This window comes from Elgaria multicarinata, chromosome 9 (genome assembly GCF_023053635.1).
Source record: "Elgaria multicarinata webbii isolate HBS135686 ecotype San Diego chromosome 9, rElgMul1.1.pri, whole genome shotgun sequence".
Lineage (NCBI taxonomy): Eukaryota > Metazoa > Chordata > Lepidosauria > Squamata > Anguidae > Elgaria > Elgaria multicarinata.
In genome coordinates, this window is record NC_086179.1 from 26,693,943 (window position 1) to 26,721,663 (window position 27,721).

The 27,721-nt window shown below is 41.9% G+C and overlaps 1 protein-coding gene across 1 annotated transcript in view; it reads right to left on the minus strand.

The window, feature by feature from the left end:
- KIAA1549 (KIAA1549 ortholog) overlaps nucleotides 1–27,721 on the minus strand; it is a 124,725-nt gene that overhangs the window by 21,996 nt on the left and 75,008 nt on the right. The window contains exons 5-10 of the mRNA XM_063133338.1: nucleotides 26,476–26,606; nucleotides 24,273–24,456; nucleotides 20,675–20,734; nucleotides 18,226–18,371; nucleotides 14,170–14,347; nucleotides 10,317–10,498 (exon numbers count right to left, since the gene is read on the minus strand). Of these exons, the coding sequence (XP_062989408.1) occupies nucleotides 10,317–10,498; nucleotides 14,170–14,347; nucleotides 18,226–18,371; nucleotides 20,675–20,734; nucleotides 24,273–24,456; nucleotides 26,476–26,606 (881 nt within the window). The remainder of the gene's footprint in view (nucleotides 1–10,316; nucleotides 10,499–14,169; nucleotides 14,348–18,225; nucleotides 18,372–20,674; nucleotides 20,735–24,272; nucleotides 24,457–26,475; nucleotides 26,607–27,721) is intronic.

The following is a 27,721-nucleotide window of genomic DNA, read 5'->3' on the forward strand; positions in this document are numbered from 1 at the left end:
ACTGCTTACATTCTAATCCTTCAGTTTGACCCTTCCGTAAAGACGAGGGCAACGTTTGTTCCTACAGCAGAACTGAGATTCCTAGAAATCTAAAATGTTCTGTTTGTTATGTTCATGAGAAATAGCATGAACTCTACCTCTCAGTCAAACAACATTAAACACATTCAGCTCTACAGAGAGAGCTGCTGCTACTGAATAGGTTGGTACCAGAAAACTAATGTTGTTTCACAACAGGTTGGAGAAGGTGCCACTGTCATATCTGAACCAGCAGATGGAGATAAAAAGCTTTAATGGGAAAGGTACTTTCTGTGTGCTTGTCTGTGCCTTATGTATAGACAGGGTATTGGCATCACAGTGGTACAGTGTATCAGCATCTCTTAAAACAGCCTTCCCCAATCTGGTGCTCTCCAGATATTTTGGACTTCAGTTCCCATAAGCCCTAGCCGGCATGACTGTTGATTAGGAATTCCGGGAATTGTAGTCCAAAACAACTGGAGGGCATTGGACTGGGGAAGGCTGTCTTAATTGGAGTGCTCCTGCTCAGCGTTCCAACCAACCAGTCAGAAATTCCTCCAGGGTATTATAATCCAGGGATGCGGCACTTTCAGGCCGCAGGCCAATTTTAGCCCCCCAGGCCGGTCCATCTGGCCTGCAGGGCCTCAAGTGAGCCTCCTGCTTCCTGAAGGCTAGTGGGGAGAGAAATCTCTGCTGTGATCTCCAACAACATTTCTATACCACCTCATAGCTGAAGCTCTCTAGGTAGTTCACAAAGGTTAAAGGTATTAAAAATACAATATGCAAAAAATTTAAATATAAAAACAGACAATATGCAGAGGCAACATGTATCTAAAAAACAACTTGAGCAATCAGCCAAACAAATCCAGCATCAACTGAAACTCATCAAGAGAAAAGCCTTGACCTGGCGTCGAAAAAATAACAATGCTGGTGCCAGACGGGCCTTGTCAGGGAGATCATTCCATAATTGGGGGACCACCACCGAGAAGGCCCTCTCCCTTCTTGCTATCTTCCGAGCCTCCCTTGGAGTATGCACCCAGAGGAGGACCTTAGATGTTGAGTGTAGAATATGGGCTTCTTCAAGCCGGGAGAGGTGTGCCCTTAGGTAGGGTGACCATATGAAAAGGAGGACAGGCCTCCTGTATCTTTAACAGTTGTATTGAAAGGGAAATTTCAGCAGGTGTCATTTGTATATACGGGGAACCTGGTGAAATTCCCTCTTCATCACACCAGTTAAAGCTACAGGTGCCCTGCCCTCTTTTAAATCTGGTCACTCTAGCATAAGCTCCTGCAGCTTTAACTGTTGTGATGAAGAGGGGATTTCACCAGGTTCTCCATATATACAAATAACACCTGCTGAAATTCCCTTTTCTATGCAACTCTTAAAGATACAGGAGCCCTGTCCTCCTTTTCATATGGTCACCCTACCTTAGGTATTGCGGTCCTGAGCCATGTAAGGCACACAGGTCTTTCCTCTGCCTTGCTGCTGCCCCCCAGGATCAGCTGTCTGAGGTAAGTGCCTCACTCTGCCTAATGATAGGGCTGGCCCTGGAGCCTGGTCCTGCCCTCTGATGACATCCAGCCCATAGGGGGATCAGAAACCGTCTTCAAGCAAACCAGTTCACTCTTCCACTCCCTGCCCAGTTTTCCAGTTTTCTTTTCTAACTATAACTGATAGCACTGAATTTGCTTAGTGCTTATTGAGCTGGGTTTTGGGTGGGGTGGGGGGTCATCGTTGCTGTTTTGTATTTCTGCATAGCTTGAAATTTATCCAAGTGTGCTGATAGCTCTTTCAGAGTCCCTGATTTAACTCCAATTCTACTGGCATGGGGAAAGGAGTTTGCTATTAGAAGGAGTCATTATTTCCATTATTTCCCCTCACCCATTAAGTTCAAATCACTTTCCAAATGTGCGTTTCCCATTTTTCACCCGCCATTTCCTGATTTGATTCTAGCAAGCCTCTTTTCTTTGGACAGTTCTGCTAATTAAATCATTTTCTCTGTCATGCTCATCCTACTTATTGCCAAAATTAACCTAATGTGATAAAAATTGTTAGTATATTGGATGAAGCCCAAGACGGGTTCAAGTGACCACTCTCTCATAAAGCTTACTGGGTGATCTTGGGCCAACATTCCCCATAGCATTGTTGTGATGATAAAGAGGGCAGAACTCTAAGCTGTTTAGAGGAAGGGCAGAATAAATACGTGATAAATGAAATTATATTCTGACCACGTAACCCTGACAACTTCTGAACTTCACCATTGTTTTCAAATGCATTTACTTTTTTCAAGGTTGTTCACAGATTCTGTTTGCATCTCAATTCCCTTCACACTTTGATGCATCTTCAAGCTTATTTTTCTCTTCTTTATCTATTGGTTTTATTCTTCACAGGCAATTCCTTTTGCACCACCTTGCATGAATTCTGAAATGACTGGCGTCACTTTGTGTGTGTGAAATGGAAGCACTCAGGAGGAAAAAAATGAACAAAAAATTCACGTAACATGGCGACCCACAAACTTTACCAATACCAGCCAATACTGTAAGGGAACACACAAGTACTGTGTGTAATGAAGCATTGGTTTACACAATCTGTGGAATCCAGAGGAGCTGCTCCCACATGTGCTTCTTTATTGCAGACCAAGGGTTCATCTAGTCCAGCACTCTGTTCACGCAGTGGCCAACCAGCTGTCAACCAGGGAACCACAACAGGACATGGTGCAATGGCACCCTCCCACCCATGTTCCCTAGCAACGAGTGCACACAGGCTTACTGCCTCGAATACTGGAGATAGTATTCTCAATCCAGACAAGACGGAGGTACTGTTAGCGGGTGGTTCTTCTGTCCGGCAAGGTGATGTTTGTCCTGTCCTGGACGGGGTTGCACTCCCCCTAAAGGATCGGGTCCGTAGTTTGGGGGTGCTCTTGGATCCAGAACTGTCACTTAAGGCACAGGTGAACTCAGTGGCAAAGAGCACCTTTTATCAGCTTAGGTTGATATACCAGCTGCGCCCTTATCTGGACAGAGATAGCTTAGCTACAGTTATCCATGCTCTGATAACCTCTCGTTTGGATTACTGCAATGCGTTATACGTGGGGCTGCCTTTGAAAACGGTCCGGAAACTTCAACTGGTGCAAAACAGGGCAGCACGCTTACTAACAGGGACTGGCCGACGAGACCACATTATGCCAGTCCTTTTCCAGCTTCATTGGCTGCCAGTCCAGATCCGGGCCCGATTCAAAGTGCTGGTATTAACATTTAAAGCCCTAAACGGCTTGGGGCCAGGTTATCTGAAGGAACGCCTCCTCCCATATGTACCTACCCGGACCCTAAGGTCATCTTCAGGGTTCCTTCTCCGTGAGCCCCTGCCAAAGGAAGTGAGGCAGGTGGCTACCAGGAGGAGGGCCTTCTCTGCTGTGGCACCCCGGCTGTGGAATGAGCTCCCTAAGGAGGTTCGCTTGGCACCTACATTATATGCTTTTAGACGCCAGGTGAAGACCTTTTTATTCTCCCAACATTTTAACAATCTATAAATTTTAAATAACATGGTTTTAAATTTGTAATTTTGCATTGCTGCTGTTTTTATCTGGTTGAGCTTTTATATTGTATTTTATATTATGGTTTTATACTGTTGTTTTATACTTTGAATGGTTTTGATTTTTGTGAACCGCCCAGAGAGCTCCGGCTATTGGGCGGTATAGAAATGTAATAAATAAATAAATAAATAAATAAATAAATAAAGATAGCACACAACCATCAGGGCTGGTAGCCCTTGATAGCCTTCTCTTTCAGGAATTTATCCAACCCCCTTTTAAAGCCATCCAAATCGGTGGCCATCACTACATCTTGTGTAGTGATGGCCACCAATTTCATAAGAGTATTGTGTGAAGGGGGCTTACACCTACATCTTTTTCCAGGATTGTACCACGTCATGGCACATAAGGGGGTGAAGAAATTCCCCTATGAGGAAAGGTTACGATGTCTGGGACTGTATAGCTCAGAAAAAGGGTGAGTAAGGAGAGACATGATAGAAGTGTACAATATTATGCATGGTGTGGAGAGGGAGACGTTTTCCTCCCTCCCTCATAATATTAGAACTCGGGATCATCCCATGAAGCTAATTGGAGGGAGATTCAGGACACATAAAAAGAAGGACTACTTCGCACAGTGCATAATTAAAGCATGGAATTCACTTCCACAAGATGGAGTGATGGCCACCAATTTGTATAGCTTAAAAAGGTAGGTCAGACAAATTCATGGAGGTTAAAGCAATAATGGCCACTTGTCCTGATGGCTACATGCTACCTCCAGTGTCAGAGGCAGTATGCCTATATACACCAGTTGCATACTGTATGTTTTTGTATACCAGTTGCAGGAGAACATGACTGGGAGGGTGCTATTGCACTCATTTCCTGCTTGTGGTTTTCCATGGGCATCTGGTTGGCCACTGTGTGAACAAAATGCTGGACTAGATGGATCTTGGTCTGATCCAGCATGGTTCTTCTTATGTTCTAATGCCATGAACACCTCCCTGTATGTAGAAAACTAGCATTTTTAAGAGAAGGGTTCAGCCTAGTCATCTCCTTCATATGCCATTGGAGCAGGGGTGGAGAACCTTAGGCCCATGGGCCAAATCCAGCCCTCCTAGGGACCCAGTTTGGCCCTCCAGAGTTCCCAAGATTGCTACACCTCCTTTTCTTGGCCACACCTTCTTTCCCTTGACTGCCAATCATTTCATGGTTTTCCCTCTTTTGCATGTTTCCCCACCCTATTCTAAATGGTTGGAATGCCTCTCCTGAGGCTTAGGTACTGGCAGTAAGAGCTTTAAGATAAAATGTGCTGTTATTTTGGCCCCTTGGATAGCTCCTTTTAGAGTTCTGACTGCACTGCCATCAGAGCCACTAGCCTCCATTGCTTTGTCCTCACCATTAGGAGTTGAGTAACATAACTGTTATCACACTGTGGTTTTCCTTTTGTTGGACAATGACTGCAGAACACAGTCACACAGAAGGAGGAGAGAATGTGAGCCTAAGGCTTGCTTCAGCTTGCTCATGTTGTGCAAAACCATGATTTAGCATTATGTGTGAACATAGTCCATATAAAGACAATGACTGTAAGCTAATTTACTCATTTTTGTGTGCATCATATACGTTCATGTTGGTGTAGATCTATCGACAGAGTATATCTGTCTGTCTATATCCACATGCAGAATGCTGCTTTGTTCTATTTAGAGAAACCGATATGGAAACTGCCAAAGCACATTACTTAATGAGTAAGCGCCTATATTTGATCCCAGGAATAATAATATTTCAGCTCTGGCAGCTAATCTCTGAGCTGCTCTGGAGACCCTGTAAAAACGTCTTGGTGAATTATGACCTGGCAAAAATGCTAGTGTACATAGTTCTGGAAAACTGGTGGTGGTGAGAAAAAGGAAACATGAAAAGGTGTTATGTTGTTGTTGTTTTAAAAGAGAGATATGCTCTGAGTCTTTTAAAAAATCTGCAAGAAATTAGAAGCCAATGCAAAAAGCTCTTGTACAGAAATGACTTCAGTTTAGGGTCAGTGGAAAGTCAGTAACTGATTTTATATTCCAGTCTGATCTTCAAAGTGTAATAATAGATGCATGATGCTATTCTTCAAGACAACAGACAGAATGATAAAGAATTAATAAATAACAGAAAGTCTGTGTCCTTGTATTCCTTGGTGCACCTGCAAAGGAATATCTTTGCTAAGAAGAGCAATATGGGTCCTTGGCCTAGATAAAAGACAGCATTTACAGAGAAATCCTGGCAAGTTTGCTCAATTGTAGATCCCACTATGTCCAACTGGTCTACTCCCATGTAAATGTACATACGATCATAGTCTTACCTATTTCCAGTGTATTTACACAGTGTACAGTATTTGTACGGCGAGTACAGTGTGTTTACACACTTTAAAAACCAAATTCATACTCACAAGGCAGACATCATTTATACAGACAAAACAGATAGAAAGTTAGGGGATTTCAAAGGACACACTGCACTTCTTTTTTGAATTGCTCTCTGTTAAAAAGTTGCAAATGAAGGTTTGTTCTAATAGAGTAAGATAAAAATAACACACTCTACTTTACTTTTACCCAACTCTTTAGAATTTTAATCACAGTTTTAATCACATAAGCTAGAAAAAAGGCAAGATTCTAACAATACCTTGAAGGCTGAACCTATGGCCCTGGGTGGATCAGCCCTGATCCAAAGACACATCTGCATTTCAGCAGAACATATCTAACAGTTCTCAAACATGACTGATTGGGGATGAAGCTTCTCCAAGTAAGAAAATCACATTATTTCCTTCGAAAACTAACAAATTAGGTGTCCCTGCAGGTGTGCACCCACACATACACCTCCTGCCATTTAAACAGACCTACATAGTTAATACAGGTCATACCTTCAAGCTGAAGATGGGAGAAACTAGAACTTTACAAATGTCAGTACTGAATTCTTCTTATTTCCCAAGGAAATAAAAATCCTTATCCAATGTGACAACACCGTTCACATCAAGGGGAGGCTCTTAAGAGACATGGGATCATCCCCGGGATCATCCCTATGCGTCCACATGACCCACAGGGGATCCCAGGGGCAGGGAGGGAAGATCACTCCATTTCCCTGGGATAACCGGGATGGCTTTTAGACCAATTTTTCCTGTGGTCTCAGGATCGTCCCGAGACCACGGCAGGTGTTAGTGGACGTCCCGGTTTTGTCCTGGCTCCTCACAAGTAAACGTGAGGAGCTGGGAACCGGGCATGGAGGTCTTCAGGCACTCCATGCTCATCGGGGGTGGTGTGGGGGGAACAGGATGGTTTTTTTGGGGGGGGGTTACCTTTTACTTTTCGCTGGAGCGCAAGTGCGCTCCAGCTCTTCATGTTTGTAAAAAAAATTGGCCGCAGTCCATGTGGACTGAGGGGGAGGATCTTGCGATTAGCATATCACGAGATCCTCCCTCTCCCCTCCCCTGGTGTAGACATGCCCATGGTGACTTGCAGAGTGGGTCATTCATACTTTAGGTGCATTTCTATGTAACCTTTCTGCTAAAAAGGCTGCTTCGACTTGGAGAGACCAATCTGTGATGAAGCCACTGGAACAGTAAGGACTGAGATTTGTCCCTGTTGCAATGCTTCCAGATCAGAAGCTCACCGCTAATTTTTATTATGCTGTACCGTCTGCCTACAAATAGATTTCAAATCATTTTGATTCATTTCCCTCACCTTGAACCAAATTTAATCTGCTCTTCCCACATGCCAGGAAAGCAATGAAATACCCGGTTAATTTCTTTCTGTTAGGCCTCTCTTTGGGAACTGCAATGATCCTTGCAAAGCAACTGCCTCCTACTTGTCCCACCCGGTCATCTCAATAGCCCATTCAAGTTGCAGCAGTGACTAAAGGTACCCCTCTGTTGTATTATTATTATTATTATTATTATTATTATTATTATTATTATTATTATTATTATTATCCCGCCTCTCCCTCTGGATCGAGGCGGAGAACAACATGAAATACAAAAATATTATAAAATACATAAAACCGATTGAAACATATAAAACTAATACACTGTTAAAAACAGCCAGACTTCTTAAAATTCGACAGGGTAGGCTTGCCAGAAGAGATCAGTCTTCATAGCATTTTATATTAAAAAAGACTGTTGAGTTGGCAAATCTCTCCCGGCAGGCCATTCCACAGTCTGGGAGTGGCAGAAGAGAAGGTCCTCTGGGTAACAGTTGTCAGCCTAGTTTTTGCTGACTGGAGTAAAGGGACCTGAGTGTGCAGGGCGGATTGTACGGGAGAAGGTGCTTTAAAGGTACTAACCAATACTTTATACTTCACCTGGAAACTAATTGGCAGCCAGTGACGTGATTTTAAAACTGGTGTAATGTGGTTACCCCTAGGTATACCGGTGACCAACCTGGCTGCCATATTTTGAACTAGTTGAAGTTTCCAGAGTAGGCACAAAGGCAGCCCTATGTAGAGTGCATTGCAGAAGTCGAACCTCGAAATTACCAACACGTGCACTACAGTCTTTAGGTCTTCCGACTCTAGGAAGGGGCGCAGCTGGCGTATCAGCCGAAGCTGACTCCTGGCCATCGCATCTATCTGAGCTGTCATTTGGAGCTACGGATCCAGGAGCACCCCCAAACTTGTGTTGTTTTAGCCTGTTACACAAATACACTGGCAGGGAACGGGACGGACTCACAGAAACAGGAGCAGCAACAGGAGGAGATCTCTTCACATCACCACCAAATACTTAGTGCTTTACTTAGTGTGTAATACTGTACATTTTATAGATCACTAAGTATAAACTTAGAATAAAACTCTTCCAAGTTTATCAAAATGGAGAACTTTTATGGGCTCAATGAAGGAAAGAAGGAAAGAATATACAACATTCTACACCAGGAAAGAGTAAAAAGCATTACTGTTTCTGGTACATTTACACATAAGAAAGGTCTTTGACGCATAAAAAGCCTTTGGAAGCTAGTGAATTTCAGCCTAAATCAGCGAAGTATTCTAGAGGGATCTAATTCTTGTGGACCCTGTGATGGCAGAGAGCTTTGGGGTTCTGTCTGGAATTGGCTTTGGACATTAATAATATAGGAGAAAGTGCCAGTGAATTCTGAACCCTACACCTGAGTATGGGAACACACACATCTTATGGGGAAAATGTGCAAGTCCCTGCTTTGGACATTAATAATATGTATTATATAATACAGGCTATATGCCTCTCAATGCCAGTTGCTGGGCAACACGACCGAGAGGGTGTTATTACATTCATGTCCTACTTCAGGGCTTCCTGGTGGAGCATCTGGGTGGTCACTGTGGGAACAGAATACTGGACTATACAGGCTTCGGCCTGATCCAACATGACTCTTCTGTTCAAACTAAGGTCATGCAAGCTACAAATGGGGTAAGTCTGCCTCTCAAAGCAAAGTTCCCCAGGCCTATTATATACAGTCCACTTAAAGGAATTACGAACAAACCATTTCAAAAAGTATTTGTTAATTTTTTGGGAGGTGGGATAATATTTAGTACTTAAACCACACTCCCATTTTTCCCAGGTAGAATTCTACCATTAACTATCAACACAGCTCAAGAAAAACAGGGAATGCAAAAGTCAGAAGTTCATCTAGGTTATAGCTGTTGCTGACCTTGATTTTACCATTCAGTCTCAACAATGTAGAGAGAGGCAGGAGGTGCCACTAAGATATTCTGACAGCATCACAACCACAAATGCTTAATGCCCCTCTCTTCTTTCCCATGCTTAATTAAGGACAGTGAAAGTATGACACAGAGCAGAAAATATCTGCAGCATATCAGTCCCTGAATGCAAGAGGACTGAAATATTATGACTACAACTCATACAATGCTTGCTTCAGGAGCACTTAACAGTGGCAAGAAAAAGTTTGTGAAGTCCTTCGGATTGTCATGTATTTCCAACCTAAAATGGTATTAGATCTTACTCTAACCCCATAATCCAAGATAAAGAGCAACAGGTAACTGATTATGCATGAAGCCCCCTCCCCTCCACACGTGCCCCACTCCCATTCTTCCCCTTTCCCCCAGAGTCACACTCCCCCTGTCTTTCTCCCGACACAGGTCATCATACAGGGTGACCAGGGCTGTTTCCGTGCCAAAACCAGACCTGAAACCCAACTGAAATGGATCCAGATAATGGATCCAGATAATGCTGATGACGTTTCTTCCTGTTATTACTTAGTTGAAAATTAAAACAAACTTACATGGAGATGTTGCCAGTAAGCCAGTGGTATTTAACTGTTTTGCAAAAGACATTTTCTCAGCTCATCCAATGGTCTACAAATAGCAGTGTCAGAAATATTCCCCTTAGTAATTCAAACACCAATGAACATAAGCTCAATAAAAGGTATCACCTAATCAACTTTTTCCTGTTCTTCACTGAAGGCAACGTGAGACTTACACTCTAAACTTGCTACTTACATCATTTATTAGCCATTAGCAGCCAAGCCAATTAACAGTTCTTTCTCTCATTGTACCAAATGCATCCTACAGAAAAAATATGGATTATTAATCTAGTGTTCTATAGTTTCAAGATCACATTGACACGATATGCTTCCTGGGCCATGGGGAACATCCTTAAAATGCCCAAAGATACTACAAATCTCATAATCCCCAAACAGCATGCCCATTGCATGGGCTGTTTGGGGATAATGGGAGTTGTAATTCGGCACATCTGAAGGGGACTGGGTTGGGGAACCTGGTCTAGACACTGCAGAACTTTTCCACCCACGCCAGCTCCATTACCTTCTGTCGTTGCTGAAGGTTGTTCATGGTGTCCGGCTGAAATTCCAGTTTGTCAGTTCGGCAGAGCTTCCAATATAAGATGATAATGATAAGCAGCACCACAGCTACTGGGACTGCAACGCCAACAATGATCCAAAGATTGTTCTGTGACTCTGGAGGCGATTCTTTGACCCTGTCCACAGCTGCCAAAGGAATTGGGAAAGAATTAGAATGTTGCCTGTGACAGATGTGAATGTACTGATATTTTAGAAGTGTTGAATCATAAGATCTCATAACTCCTAAAGCCACTTTCCTCAACCTGGTGGCCTCTAGATGTAACTCTTCTCAGCCATTGGCCATGTTGGCTGGGAGAGCGATGGGATTTGGAGTCCAATACATTTGGAGGACACGAGGTTGAAGAAGGCTGTTCTAATGTATGCTTATAAGGAAGAGTAACGGAGATTGCAGCCCTGTTCTCACATATACTCGGGGTGGGGGAGAAGTCAGACTGGATGGGCTGACTTGCACCAAACTCCATGCACATGCCAATCCTGCCCCTCACTCGACCTTTGCACATTTGGAAAGAAATAAGAGCAGGCTCTACACAGCAGCCCTATTCAGATGTTCAAAAAAGTTCTTACCAACTTACATGGTCAGAGAATGGGACTGCACCATGTAGCCTTGCCCCCTGACATCACAGTAAATAAGAATGAAAGGCCAACTGGGCATGATGTGTACATTCCTGGAGAGGTGTTAGAAATAGTGGTAACATCCTTTAGGATGTTAGAGGATCTGCTGCTAAAGTATGTCAATGGAATACTTTCCACTCCAGTGGAAGTGGGATGCAGATTGCACCTCAACATGTTTTCTCAATGAATTAGAGAGAATTCTCTAGTCCCTAGACAGCATCTGGGACACCACAAGAGACTGTAGATCTCCTCCTCTATGCTTATAGACAGAGCTACGAGGACAGAGGAAATCCAATCATGAACCTTTCCTCCCCAACTTATTTATTTATTTATTTATTGCATTTCTATACCGCCCAATAGCCGGAGTTCTCTGGGCGGTTCACAAAAATTAAAACCATTCAAAGTATAAAACAACAGTATAAAACCATAACATAAAATACAATATAAAAGCTCAACCAGATAAAAACAGCAGCAATGCAAAATTACAAATTTAAAACACCAAGTTAAAATTTATTTATAGACTGTCAAAATGCTGGGAGAATAAAAAGGTCTTCACCTGGCGTCTAAACGCATATAATGTAGGTGCCAAGCGAACCTCCTTAGGGAGCTCATTCCACAGCCGGGGTGCCACAGCAGAGAAGGCCCTCCTCCTGGTAGCCACTTGCCTCACTTCCTTTGGCAGGGGTTCATGGAGAAGGACCCCTGAGGATGACCTTAGGGTCCGGGCAGGTACATATGGGAGGAGGCGTTCCTTCAGAGAGCCTGGCCCCAAGCTGTTTAGGGCTTTAAATGTTAAAGTCCGGACCTGGACTGGAAGCCAATGAAGCTGGAAAAGGACTGGCATGATGTGGTCTTGCTGCACAAAATATCTCTTACAAGGTCTCAACTGTGACCTCATAAGATAAGTTGGAGAGGGAGGAAAGGGGGCATGCTGGGGGTGGGGAGGGGAGGGGAGAGGCTGGGTTCTACAGTATGCTATGGCCTCCCTAGTCTCCTCCCGCCCACTGAAAGGTAAGTCACCTAGATAGAGGCCCATCTAGCGGCATTTTGCATTTTAAACAGAGGCAAAATCACCTCTGTTGTCCTGCCTGGCTCTTGCTGGCACAGCATAGGATAGGCAGATAGCTCCGAACCCAGACCCTCTGTCTATTGCAAGCACAACCCATAGGGTGGCATCCCTAATCTCTTATCTGCTTGGAGAATTTCTTCAAGACGAAATTTACTTCAATACTAAATAATACGCTTACACTAATTTGATAAAAATATATGTAAAAAGTCAAGCTTGTTCTGTATTAACATATCGTAACACTGACAACTTTTAGAGCTTTGAATAAGGCAAATATCATAATATACTATTAAATAGGCAGACCATAACAAGCTTAAAGGCTTACTTGTCTTCCCCATAGTTATCCTTACAAACATAGGATTTGGGGGAACTAAAAACTATGCAAGACAAATCCTTCACAGTTTTATAAAATAAACACGTATTTATAAACTATAATCTTGCTCCATTAATTCAGAAAACCTTTTACTGTCTTTTAAGAAAAACAAAGCCTGTTATATTATAAATACCCCCGAATCCTTAAAATACATGCTAATGTTATCTGCCAGCAATAGAAACATTATATTCTCTCACCAATATTAAGTTTTGAGAAGTTGTACTGTCCTGGAGGATTCCTAAATACCTACATGCAAGCCAAAGAACTGGATTGCCGTTTTAGAAGTGGCTCTGATCCAACGTATCAGATACATGCATGGGAATCTACACCCAGAGAGGTGCTCCTGTCTCTCAAACACAGTGGGAAATGAACACGGGCCTGATCCACAATTCTGCTACATCATGCGGATCATGCAAACACTCTAGACAAGCCAACACCATTAAGAGGTTAAGCAGTTATATAACTAAACCCCACTCATGCAAACCTTAGCTATTCTGAATCCTCTGGTGTAGTTTACATATGCCTGCTGTTTAAAATTATTTTTAATTTGAGGACAGCTCAGCTCCATATTGTTGTATATATTTCCCTCACATCCCCTGCTCCTTTTTCTGATATTCACTGAAGTCACTAATTAATTCTGACACATAGCTGATACATTATATAAGTACGAAAAGGGCAGAAACTACCATCCTGTTAATAAAGGATTGGCAAAGAAAATGTCATTTAAATCAAGGGAAAGAAACTGTGACATATGTTTCTAAGCTCATGTTACGCCAACAACTTTTGCCTGAAGTTACAAGGCCTTTTATAGCTCCTTAATTTATAGCAGTAGTTAAATCTGATTTCTGTTTTCCCCCTAAAGTTTTTTGGGTGTGTGTATGTGTGTGTGCAGATTTGACATACAAGCAATATCCTATCCTATCTTATATTCTCAGATAATATAGGGCAGGCCCCAAAACCAAAACCAAATTTTAGTTGTATAACGGATGAATAAAGGTAACTATTTACCAAATAGTAAGTGTTGCAGGATTAAAATCACTGAGAGCTGGTTATATCTAACATCTGCTCACGTGGTGAGAATTTTACCACATCTGTTCATATTCCAAAAAAGCAGAGGGGGTTTAACATTCTCCACAAAATGAAAGTGAATCTACGGACAAATAGCCCTGCATAATCTCATGTCCACTTGAAAAATGATTGCCTTTGCTGAACCTCTCTCACCTCAAGGGCCCAAATTCCATTTTAAGGGGTCATACTCCAGTGGGTGCGGCCGAAGACAGAAGAGGTTGTGGCCAAAACCATGTATTTTAGCTTAAAGTTGCAATCCTATGGATGTTTAGCTTAAAGCACAAACCTGTGGATATTTAAGACAGAAAAGAAGGCCTACATCTCCCAGCATGCCCCAGCGATCCATGCTGGCTGGGGCATGCTGGGAGTTGTAGGCTTTCCTTTCTGTCTAAACATCCATAGAATTGCACCCTAAAGCTCTAACTGCCGGTAACTATGCCTTTTGAAAGGCATTTCAATCTTTTAGGGTGGGGAAAATACTGCACAAAATCATCAAACAACCAGTAGTCAGGGAAAAGGGGATGTGGCCATCTGGGGAAAACCAGGGAGCCGGGTTGGGATCCCAGACAGGCTGTATTTGACCCACAGGCCTTAGGTTCTGCACCCTGGTGTACATCCACCCCATGTCGCCTCAAAAATGCTGAACCGATAATCAATACATTTGTTAGAGAGACTCACGCTGAGCCACTGGGCCTTGAATGCGATATCCTAGAATGATGGCAGCCCTCTGGATATCCACTTTGTTAATCAAGTCAGACGTCTTCACAGCACCAAGCCTTTCTCCATCTTGATCCTCCACAAAATAAACCAGCATAACTGGGCTGTCAGCTTCGTGTAAGCGTGATACGTTTACAATCTGAAAAGGCACATCAACACGAGAAAGCTTCAAATTAAAACACTCTTGGATATACTGCATATTCTCCCTGCCCCATGACTGCTATCACTACATGCATTATATTTAGAGCAGCATGAAAAAGCAAATACCTGATGTGAGTCTTTCCTTTCGTATCATTGGATGATTCCACATGAAAGCTAGCACTCATAATTTCATTTCATGTATTTCATTTCTACACCAACCAATAACAAAAGCACTCTGGGCAGTTCAGAAAAATGACAACCCCAAAATACAATATAATAATAATAAAAAATTAACATACGAAATTCAAGAAAAAATTTAAACAGCTAAAAAAACAGCTACACTAAGATATCAGGACCTGATTTTAAAAAACTGTCAATAAAAGCCCTATCATATGCTATCAAATGCCTGGGACTAGAGGAAAGCTGTAACCTGGCTCCGAAGAGTTGCCAATTTTGGTGCCAGGTGGACCTCAGTGGAGCGAGCATTCCATAATTGGGGGGCCATAACTGAGAAGGTCCTCTCCGTTGTTGCCACCTTCCAAGCCTCCCTTGGAGGAGACATTTGGAAGAGGGCCTCACATGCTGATCATAGTCTCCAGGAAGGTTAATATTTTTTTTATGCATTCATTTATTTATTACATTTTTATAATAAATAATATGCTCTCTGGGCAGTGCACAATTAAAAACTATAAAATACAAGCATCAGGAGAGGAGCTCCATCAGGTATTGTGGCCCTGAGATTTGTAAGGTTGTAGAACACGGGTGTGCAACATGGGGCCCGTGGGACAGCATTGACTCTAATTGAGACCTTTTCTTCTTCTTTTTAAACACCCTCCCTTTTCCCTTTGTATAAACATTAGAAGTATTTCATCTAATCCATTTTAAGCCAGAGTTTGCTTAGCCATTTATGTGGTTGCTTTTGTTCAAAAGTAGGCATAGCAGAGGAAAATTCTAAATAGAAAACCCAAACCAAAGGTACTAATGTACAAGGAGCAAGCAATACTGTAAGAACACCCAAGCCTCCTAAGGCACTGTAAAGACAAACAACTCTGCAATTCGATGATGCTATGAAATTTATTGTGCCGTAAACGTTCATGGGCTAGAGCCCATTTCACCAGATGTATGAAGTAATCTCCTAAGTAGTTGAGTATATTGCAGAAAGAAGAAAAAAATGAGATACTGCACAAAAGGTTATCAATGGTTCCAGCTGTAAGAATTTATGTGGTGGCACATAGGACTGGGCTAGTATTGTGTTCAGTTCAGAAGAAAATTATTTTTGATTTGCCTGAGCTGCCTCAATAAAACTAGCTAATATAATATCTAAATCAAAACACAAGAAGAATACATGTCATCCAAGGTTATAATTTATGGATTTATTTTCAGTTAGTTATGATATTTGGAGCATTGCTAATATCATCTCTCAAAATGTCAAATTTACAATGGGATCACTGACAAACCTTTAGCTATAGCAGTGCTTCTAGGCCTTGTTGCAAACATAAATTACACAAACTTTGTGTTACAGGTTCTAATAAGAAAAGACAACTGGATTCTAAATTTATATTATTATCTAGAAATTATGTTTCCTGGAAAATATATTTTTGGGCAGCAATTCATAATTTCATTTCCTCCCCATGCCAAACTCTCTCCCCTATTCCAATTGAAGTTCAAATACTAAAATGTAATGAAGGATGAAAGAAAGGATATCCATACATAAAATGAATATAGCTAGAATTCAATCAAACACATTCTGTGACAGCTCTGTCATTTCTGGTTATCTTCACCGCACATTTAACGTCTATGAAAAACCTTTTTGAGCAATTCAGATAGATTTAGTGTGTCTCCTCTGCTAAAATTTAATTGTGGGAGGACTTAAATATAAAAGATTCCGAGTTGTTTTATAAGCAGTACATTTTTCTCCCAGGTTGGTAGAGTAGGGTATACTGCATTGCCTCACTTGCATGTATGTCATAAATCTGCCTGTTTATTTATATACTTTTCGCATTTATACCTTGCCACATGGCCAAAACCAGGCCATTTGAGCAGCAAACAAAAATCACTTCTATGAAAACAAATCAAACTCTCTCTCTCTCTTTCAATAAAATAACATACTACAGAACAGTCCTGTTCAGAAGAAATACTAAACCATAGTTTAGTGTTATGGAAACAATGCTCCCATAGTTCCTGGTTGGATGTAATGACAAATTCCATTTAGTTAAAACCAGAGCCAGGATGCTTTCAATTTATTTCCTGCAGTTTTGCTGGAGGAGGGAGAGAGTCCTGGAGCCCAAGGTTTAAGCAGTCTCATTTTCATAACACTAAACTATGGTTTAGCATTACACTGGAACCATGTCAATAAATATGACTCAATTAATGTACAACACACAACACAGCAGAAGAAGAATAAATTACAAAACTGATAAAAATTCAGATCAGAACAGCAGCAGTTTATTTATCAGTCACATTTCCATAAGATGCTCAAGCTGAGTCATAAAAAATAATAATATCAAATCAACAACTAGGAGTACATAAAACCAAATCTAAAATCACAACTTAGGACAGCAAACCAATGAAAGCAGCAATACATTAGAAGTCAGAAAACATTAAAAGATGTCAGTCTCAACAACGTAAAGCCAAACTTTAAAAAAATATCTCATCATTAACATAGATAAGTGTGAAGGTTGACTTGGGGTCAACCAGAGAATCTACCTCAGGCCACGCTAAGAGTTGCATTTGCAAAGCCAATGGATCTTTTAAATTTTACCTTCTACTATGTATCCCTGCTGTTCTTCCTCCAACACATTTCCCCATGGTGAGTGTGTGTGTGTGTATGTGTGTGTGTAAGAGTGTGACCCAAGCTTTAAGTGCATTAACTTCATTTGTCCACACTTATCCCTAGCTAACCTCCTCTGTTCCTCCTTTCTCTCTGTTGTCTGTCCATTAGCTATTTTGGATTGTAAACTCCTTGGGGCAGGGATCTGTATATTTTTGCCTGTGTAACACTATAAAGCACTATGTACACTGATGATTCTGTATAAGGAACGAATAAAATACAGTGGAGCAAAAACCAAAATGTAACACCAGCTATATAATGTATTTGTAGATAATAGCCCCAGTGTACAGTCACTATGCCAAGCAAAAGCTGGAATACAAAGGCTGGCATACAATCGCAACTACTAACCTAGAACTTGAGACCTAGAAACTTTTCTATTCCTGTACATAACCTTTCTGTATTTCTGTTTCATCATCCGTAGAGAAGGTCACCAATAGCTAGCCCTACCAGGCTGAACTTTTGTCTACTTCCATCCAAGACAAAGCTACTTGCAGAGGAATTACATTGAATAGCCAAATCACAACAAAAAGTAGTGTAAAGCTCTGGGAAATAAATGCTGTATCTTTCTGAAGTAATATGGACAGTTGCATACCCTTTATGACCATCTATTTCAGTGTTCATGAAAACATTCAAAGGACACAATTTTCTTATAGATCTGACTTCAGCTTACAATGGGTAAAGGGGGAGAAAAAAGAAACCGGACAATTTCTTACCACCTTTGGAGGAGGAATTGGGACTGACAGGATCACAAGAGAAGAAACAGAAGAAAAACAAGCAAAAAATTTCATCCATTTGAAGCAATAACAAAAGAACCACATTAAATAAAACTCCTACTCAAGTCAATTAATTCAAGTTCTGCTTATGCAAGCCAGTTACCATAAAAAACAGACCTTTCCTTCAGTCACCCAGCAAACCAAAAGATAGCAATAACAAGAAAACATAATTTAAAACATTCGGGGCGGGGAGATAATCACAGATCAGCAAATTTTGTATGGCTGATGCTCTCTTTCCTGATTTAGACAACCACTTGAATTCCGTTCACATACCTGCACAACATTGTTCCCAGCAAACGTTGCCCTTTTCCATATCCGCCCTCTGCCCAAGGCCTCGTTTAATAACTGGGCTAGCTTCCGCTCCATCTCAGCCTGGAAAACGTCCTCTTGAATTTTCTGGTTGACAACACCCAGGACAACTATGATGAAAAATACATTCAGATAGAAAATAAGACCATAGGAAAAATGATATTTGAATGTGCAACTTCAAATCACAGGTAATTTGGAGATTACCAACCAATGTGGTGAAGGTAGGATTTGATTCCTTGGTGATGATAGAAGCCGTGGTGGATATTCTATAGCTAAGTTATCTATCATGATGTATTATATCTATTTAAGACTAGAATCTGGCTATCAAAAGTTATTTTCCCTTAGTTACACTTGCTCTTCCCCTTTTTCTATTTACTCCAGAATAAAGACATGGATTGGGTCCACATTTAGGCATATTTCAAGTAGATGCACTGAAATCAGTGGTCAGTTATGACTAAATTAAGTCCCACTGGACAGCATCTAATAGTGTCATTGCGCAAACTCAAATAGCGCTAATGGAGCTCCACTGAATCTTTCTGTTACACAACCGCTTGTGCAAGCATTGCGCAACCGCTTGAGTAAGCATTGAGCAACCACCTGAGCAATCGTAACTTTAGATGGATTCTTCTCTAGCACAAAGTCAGAAACCTAGTTTCTACTAATGCAACTTCATTTGCGCTAGCAGAATTACACATTGCCCATTGATTTCAGTGGGTCTACTCCAACTTCCTCTTTAACAAATATTTTTATGGAAAGAAAAAAACAGCAGAAGCGGTGGGAAGATGACGTCACCTGGACACCCCTATAAAATTCTGTGAATGAGGCAGGGCAACTGCATAATAAAGGCACCTCTGGAAGAAGCCTGTGTCTTTGGCACTTCTTTGGAAATAACCTGGCCTCTGCTACAAACACAACATAATGCTGACATGTGAACTAAATAGTCATACATAAGCAGAAGAGTATATCAACATAAACTACAGGACTTGGAGCTCACCAGCTAAGAGGGAGATTATTTGTGATAAAAGACAGAAATTGGGGTAGGAAAACCACTAAGGTAGAAAACTAGAAAACAGTTCAAAAATCATTTCAACCTCCATGTGATTCTTTCCTAATATCCAGTTTTCACATCTGCAAGCTTTGCTCCTTTCTAATCCTTAACTTGGGTCCTCAGAATTACATCAGGACATTATGACCTAAATTTGAAATAACCTTTGCTACAGCTGTTTATTTTTTAATATATTTAAATGCCTACCCATGGATATTTCCAAACTTTATATCTGTATCTCTCTCTCTCTCTCTCTCTCTCTCTCTCTCTCTCTCTCTCTCTGCAAACATGGAAAGGAATCTTCGATGTCTCCTCTCCATGTGATTATATTGATGCTGGAAAGGCATCAAAGTGATCAGTACAAAACTGGGGCATTAAGGCTGAACTCAGTGGAAGCTACATCCAAGTAAGCAAAGGATCGGGATGCACGACTCTACGCCTACTACCATCCCCCCGGGGGCTTGATCATTCGCCATCAAGAACTCAACCAGAAAGTGTGTCGTTGGGGAGAGAGGTGATTATTACTCACAGCTTATGTATAATTAAAAGTTACATAAAATTGCTAAGCTAAAAAAAAAAAGTGTTCTGCTCTGTGCGGCTGGCTCTATGTATTTTACTAGACATTTTGCACAAGGGAAGTCCTTAACTAAAAAGAGAAGCAGAGGACAAAACAAGCCATGTTACTTAGAACAGAGCTACACACTGCAAAAACCAAGATATTGTTTCCATGTTGGAAACAATAGCTCCGTGTCTAGTTCTCCCTTCCATAAAGTACCACTTAATTTGTGTCCTGAGATCATTATGACGCGTTTCCCCACTCCTTTCAGTGACAGCCGGCAAAGTGGGAGAGTTGCTCACTGTGATGACATCATACCAGGGGGTAAGTTTAATTACATGTTGCAGAGAGGAGGGAGATAGTCAACATGGGTGTGTTGTTTTTAGCAGCAGTCCAAGGCTCTTCATAACTTATAGTTCCATATTTAGATAGCAAGTGTGCTATGCCTTATGGACAGTGGCTATGGGACGTCCTTGATTTCTGCATGCTTAGTCATAGGGCATGTCTACACCAGGCAATATCCCGGGGATTGTCTCGGGATAGTCCCTGTGCGTCCACGTGACGCACAGGGGATCCTGGGAGCAGGGAGGGATGATGTTCACATTAGATCAGAAAACGAGCCACATTTTTCCATGTTTTTAAAAAGAACTGGGTTCATTTCTGAGTCAATTCAAGGTGAACAGGTGAGAGCTTGCCCATCGCTATTCAGAACTGCAGACACAATTTTAAAAATTTAAAGGAATTTAATGATGGATTCCGTATATTATCTATCAAATAGGTATCATGAAGCTATTCAGTCTTACAGTACATACCTGTTCTCACCCAGGAAAATTTCATCAAGTAGGATGTGTTCAGTTGAGAATAATAAACAGCTGGAAAAAAAATATAGGGAGAAGCAAGGACCATCAATTAAAAGACTGAGAAAGGTAAGAGCCTAGAATCAAGAGAATATTTTATAATTCATACTGAGACAGTGAAATAAATTGGTCAAGGTCCTGGGGAAAGTCAATTGACCAAGATAATAATCACTGCCAGCTCTATGTTCTGACCATTAAACTAAATTAATTAAATTCCTACACAGCCATTATATGCTTGCACATTAGGAGCCTGGAGGAGGGGAAGAACGCTAAAGTATAAATTTAGAAAGCTTGTTATTTTATTTGCAGACTGGCTAAGCCTCCTGCCTTGATATACACAGTGGCTTCCTTAATGTGCCACCTTTTAGAATCTGGAAACTCAAGCATGTTTTACGGCATTGACCCTGGCTCAGACAACACACTAAGCCATGATGGTTAAGCATTTTGAGCTAAATATAACAGCTAAGCATGTCGTGTGAACCATTCCTAACCATGGTTGCTAGCTACATAACCATGGTTTAAACATGCTCACTAACCATTTGCTGCAAAAGGATTAGTGGCCTAAACATGGCTTAGCGTGTTGTCTAAATGGATCCCTTAACGTATCACCTACATATGCCACGCACATGCACACACTATACTCTCTCTCTCTCTCTCTCTCTCTCTCTCTCACACACACACACACACACACACACACACACACACAGAGTTTTATTCCTTGCATCAGGGGTGCAGAACCTCTTTCAGCCCGCAGGCTGGATTAAATGTCGGAGAAGCTCTCGGGGGCTGCATTCCAGTAGTGGGCAGGGCTGAAGGCAAAAGGGGTGGAGCCAAAAGGGTGGTGCCCTCTAACAATTTAAGTTGTTTTTAGATATGTTTTCCGTGTGTGTGTGTCTGTGCTCTCTGTTTATATGTTTTCATGTAAATGGTTTTCGCTTTGTATAATGTATTTTAAATGGTTATTAATCTCTGGCCATGGCTAGACCTACCCGGTCTAGCACGACGGAGGAGGGAGGATCTCGCGATAACCATATGGTTATTGCGAGATCTCCCCCTCTGTCTACACACGCGTGCGATGTCCTAGGAGGAAGAGGACATCACGCCCGCCGTTTTGTTTTTTATTTTTAAAGGAGACCGAGCGCATGAGCGCTCGTGCGCAAAAGGTCAGTATTTTTTTAAAAAGTAAATGAATTTCCCCACTCCCCCCACCCCACCCCGGTTACTCGTGAGGAGCCGGAACAACCTGCAACGCCAGGCCACATGTTCCGTGGTCTTGGGATCATCCCAAGACCGCAGAAAAAGTGGGCTGAAAGGGTAGGGCGATATCCCGGGGAAATGGAGGGATCATCCCTCCCTGCTCCTGGGATGCCCTGTGCGTCATGTGGACGCACAGGGTCGATCCCGGGGCGATCCCCAGGATATCGCCCCGTCTAGCTATACCCTCTGTGAACCGCCCAGAGAGCTTTGGCTATGGGGCAGTATAGAAATGGAATAAATGAATTCATGAATGTCAAAATCCCAGCCTATTTTAGCTAAAAGCTTTTACTGCCAGTAACTAAGCCTTGGGAGAAGAATTACAGCGTTAGAGAATGGGAGCAAAACCTGTACAAAGCTGGGAAACAACCATATAATTGGTAGTTAGGAGCAAGGGGAAGAGCAGTGGCTGTCTGGGAAACCCGAAGGGCCACATCTGGATTCCAAGAAGGCCCCTGGCCACCTGAGAACAACCTTTGGTTTAAATTGTAAATTTCTACAGTGAAATAATATATTCTTTTTCTTCCTTAAATGTTAATTGCACTATCCCACTTCTATTTCCCAAAGTAGGGCCCAACTCACTCAAAGGCCTAATCTACACCAAGCAGGGTATTCCACTATGAAAGCGGCATATAAAAAGCAGGAGCCACACTACTGCTTTATAGCAGTATTGAAGTGCACTGGCAGCTGTTGGGGCCCATTGACACATACTGCTTTCATAGGTCTTAGCTAGACCGAGCTTTATCACAGGGCGAACCCTGGGATCGTCCCTGTGCATCCACATGACGCACAGGGGATCCTGGGATCAGGGAGGGATGATCCCTCCCTTGCCCCGGAATAGAGCCCTCCACTTTGGGCCCACTTTTTCCGCGGTCTCAGGCTTAGCCTGAGACTGCGGAACGTGTGGCCCATTGCCGCGGTTTGACCCGGCTCCGCACGATTACTCAGATGGAGCTGGGAGCTGCGCCCATTGGGGGTAGGGTGGGGGGGGAGCGGGAAATGAAATTATTTTTTAAAAAAGCACCTACCTTTAGCGCACGAGCATTCGTGTGCTCTTCCATTAAAAATAAAAAAAATGGCGGGCTCAATGCCTCTCTTCCTGAGGTCATCACGCCTCACGGGTAAATGGAGGAGGGATCTCGCATTAATTGCAACACGAGATTTTCCCTCCTCCATCGCGGACTATCACGTAGGTCTAGCTAAGGCCAGTGTGTTAGACCCAACAGTTCTCAGTGCACTTCAGTACCGCTTTAAAGCATTAGTGTGGCTCCTGCCTTTCATATACTGCTTTCATATAGCTTTCATGTATCCTGCTTGGTGTAGATGAGCCCATAGACTGGATTCAGGCAACATGATAACCAAAGGTAGTTTAAATAGGTGATGGTTGGTTATTTAACCCACTGTGGGTTATCATGTTGTGTGGAAGGAGTTTTTTAACCAATGGTTAAAATGGTCTGGAAAAACAAACACAAGTAACCAATGTTGTGCAGAGTTGGGTATTTGAACCACCGTTGGTTATCGTGTTGTGTGGAAGGCACTGTTAGTTATTTCTTCAGCTACAGAGTTTCAAGGCAAGAACGGTCAGAGGTAGCTGCTGCTCTAGTCCAGATGGCAGGATAGATTTATCGGCAACAATGGCTGATGGGAGGACTGGGGTGGGTGGGAGAGAGGGCAGGAGATGAGTGAGTCAACTCAGGCCTTAGCTAGACCTAAGGTTTATCCCGGGATCATCCTGGCGTCATCCCTGTTTATGTAAATGACACACAGGGGATCCTGGGAGCAGTGAGGGACAACCCCGGGACGATCCCAGGATAAACCTTAGGTCTAGCTAAGGCCTCAGTGTGGACTAATAGTCAACTCAAGGCTGATCCTAATCCACACCACGATTGTTTATTATCATAGTACGTGGGGAGTACCCCCTAGATAAACAACTGTTGAGTTGATTATTACCCTACTGTTGACTATCAAGTTGTCTGAACACAGCCAAAGATTTCTCTTGATGATTTAAGGACAAACTAGACATGATAGTGGGAGATCCATGATCAGATATCATCCTGCTTTTAAGAAAGTTTAATAGCAGCCATAGAGACAAGTCCTATTGGGAATCTGACGGTGGGAAAGGAGGAGATTGTAATTTTTAGTGGGTTGGATTGTTTGCTATTTCACACCAAACTATTTTAATGTTGGTAATCTGCCTTGAAGGCTTTTCAATGAAAAGGCAGGATAATGAAAATATTTAAAGCAAATAATCATAGGGTCAGGTGGAAAACAGGAATCACTGTGTGATATGAATACTCACGTTCTGCAATATACTGGACAGGAAATCCCAAATAGAAACTGAACTCCACCATAGACAGGTTCCTTAGCAGTTCGCTGACTTCAGACCCATTCAAGAATCCACGTTTCTCTCGGACGGCAAAAACAATTTGCACAGGGCCTTGCCGAAACACTGCTCTAGATCTACCCAGGGTTATGTTCAATATCTGAAAAGACCAAGTTAGAATAAAGTTTTTTTTAAAAAACACACACCACCAAACCCATTAGTACTGCTCTTCCTTTCCTGACCCACAAATCTAAATATATAATTACGAGACAAGTGTATATAGCTAAACAGTGTTCACAAAAGTTTAAGACTGGCCTAGGCCAGGGTGAATTTATGTCACAATCCTTAAAAGAGCTGTACTCAGAATTCTCTTTTCACCTGTCTAGACAACTTCTATCCAATGGAGAAAAGTCCACGACTTTATGAAATAGCTGAACTAGTAACTTGTTTGAGATGTAGTGTTGGTGTCATGCAATGGCTAAAACCCTGATCTGCGAAACTCACTTCTGGCATAAATGCCCTCAGATAAGCAGCTCTTTCTCTGCTTTAGTGCTTAATCTGCAGTATGGGGATAATAACACTGCCCTGCTTTACATGGTTGTTGTAAGGATACAAGTACGTTACTACGTATGTAAAATGCTTTGAGTATTCTAAAGCACTATATAAATGCTAAGCGTTATTAATGGTTACTATTATAAGAGGAGGAACAGGGCCTTTTTAGTGATAGTTCCAGTTTTGAGGAATTCCCTTCTCAGGAAGCTGGCTTCACTCGACTTGTGCACAATCCTATGCATGTTTACTCAGAGGAAAGTCCCAATGTATAGAGAGCTTCGGCTATTGGGCAGTATAGAAATGTCATAAATAAATAAGTAAATACAGTATTCAGTAAGGGTTATTCCCAAGTAAGCATCTTTACGTTTGGAGCCTGAATAGTCCATTAGGGATCCAGATTTTTTTAACCTTTTTGTTTTTTTATAAAGACTTTTGCTTTACTGTAGTATTACTTTCTAATTTGTTCTTTGCAAGCTGAGTTTTGGCTGAATTATTATTATTATTATTATTATTATTATTATTATTATTATTATATTATTATTATTATTATTAGTTACCCGCCTCTCCCTCTGGATCGAGGCGGGGTACAACACAATTAAAAACAACATGGAATAAGATTATCAAGCAGTGGTAAGCTAGAATCCCAGAGGATCCTGGCTTACAGTGAAAGAGATGCATGTGTGTGCCTGCAGTGTGTTCACACCCACCTGGCTCCTCTTGCGAGTGCAGCTAGCTAACCAAACCAGAAGTGGTTCATTGAGCATGTATTCTAAACCTGGGATCCTGGCTTGTTCCTCTCTTAACAAGCCAGAAATCGTAAACCAAGAACAAACTGCAGTCTGTAATTCTGCCTTAAGTCAGGATCCTGGGTTTGGACAACACACTAAGCATGTTGATTTTATTTAGCCCATTGTACTAGTGGAAGGCACCACATGGGCATGAGCAGACTATGGGTACCAGCATATAGCTCATTCATGGTAAGCCAGGATTCTCCAATGGTGCATGAGAAAGTGGCCATTGTGTTCTATTCTTGAATTTTTATTAATTGTATATCGTGAACTTCTTTGGATCTATCAGGAGGAAAAAGCAGACACTTAACAAAATTATTCTTTACTTCAGATAAATAAAAGGGGGCTAGTGGTATGACATCTGCTTATCTGACACAAGTTAACATATTGCTTAAGTATGCACTAAAAAGTGCTGTAGAAATAGTTGAATAATAACGACTACAATTTAGTGGCAAGAATTCAAAAGATCTACTGAAAAGCTGAACAACATATATAGGTCCCACTAATAGTTGTTTTCTGCTTCAGGAATTGTACCCCAACGCACTATTGCAAAACCTACACACCGCTGTTGTATTTTTGCAATGCAAAAATACAAAAAAACCTGCCCTGATAGGATTGTTTTTGTTTTCAAAGCAGGATTTAGCAACCTTTGGAAAGAAAAAAAATTCTTTGAACACTGTCTTAAGTTACAGCATTGGCGGGGAATAATTATAGCAATAATCAGCAGCAGCAGCAGCAGTACTGTTGTTATCAATGCAAAGTCAATAGTTTTGGGGCAGGGTTGGGGGGCAAGAAGGAAAAAGAAGGGTGGCTTTCACTTCAGAATATGCTCATCTCACCTGCACAGTGAAGTTGGAAATATCCAGGCGATGTTTTCTCACCTCTCCGAATGCAACCATCAGCCCTTTTTCAATGCGCTGGCTGAAGTTGCAGAACCCAACGTCAATACTTTGCGGCACAAACTGAAGCACTAGAAACAGAAAGTGAAATGGTTGTGTTACTAAATTGAAGAGTAAGTGTTACCAGTTAGTGACAGAAAGACTTGAACATGGAACCCCCAAGAGCCTGGTGTCTCCCAAACACATGATCACCTACTTGTCATTGCAGCTCTGGAATTACAGGGTATTTCCATCCCCTACACTACCGTTCCCCAACTTCATAGAATCATAGCATAGTCGAGTTGGAAGGGGGCCTATAAAGCCATCAAATCCAACCCCCTGTTCAATGCAGGAATCCACCTTAAAGCATACCTGACAGATGGCTGTCCAGCTGCCTCTTGAATGCCTCTAGTGTGAGAGAGCCCACAACCTCCCCAGGTAACTGGTTCCACTGTTGAACTGCTCTAACAGTCAGGAAGTTTTTCCTGAGGTCCAGCCGGAATCTGGCTTCCTGTAACTTGAGCCCATTAGTCCGTGTCCTGAACTCTGGGATGAGCGAGAAGAGATCCTGGACTTCCTCTGTAGCAACCTTTCAAGTTTTTGAAGAGTGCTATCATGCCTCCGCTCAATCTTCTTTTCTCAAGGCTAGACATGCCCAACTTGGTGCCTACCAGACTACAATCAGCCCCAATTGTCAGGAATGCTGGGAGTTGTAGTCTAAAACATCTAGAAGACACCGTGTTGGTTAAAGCCAACCACAACCACAACCTCGATGGACCGTGCTGACCTTAGCCAGGAATAAATTTTTATTTTATTTATTTATTTATTTATTTATTTATTTATTTATTTATTTATTACATTTTTATACCGCCCAATAGCCGAAGCTCTCTGGGCGGTTCACAAAAAAATACTTTCAGGGCAACTAATAGACCCATGCCTGAATGTTGGGATACTTTGAGGATGTGTCTGTGTCTCCCTTTGCTTCAGGTTATTATTTTTTTTCTTTCCTCTTTATACCCAACCTTTCCTCAATCAAGCACTCAAGGTACCTAACACAATATCAATACAACAGAAGTAATCTTGGACTGATCCCCTGGGTCTTCCCTTTCTCTTTGGGATCTTGATATGTTTACCTTGATCCCTTGGAAACCTACAAAGCCTTGATTACACCTCTGCACCCGACAGAGTCAGTGTTGTGGTTCCCCTG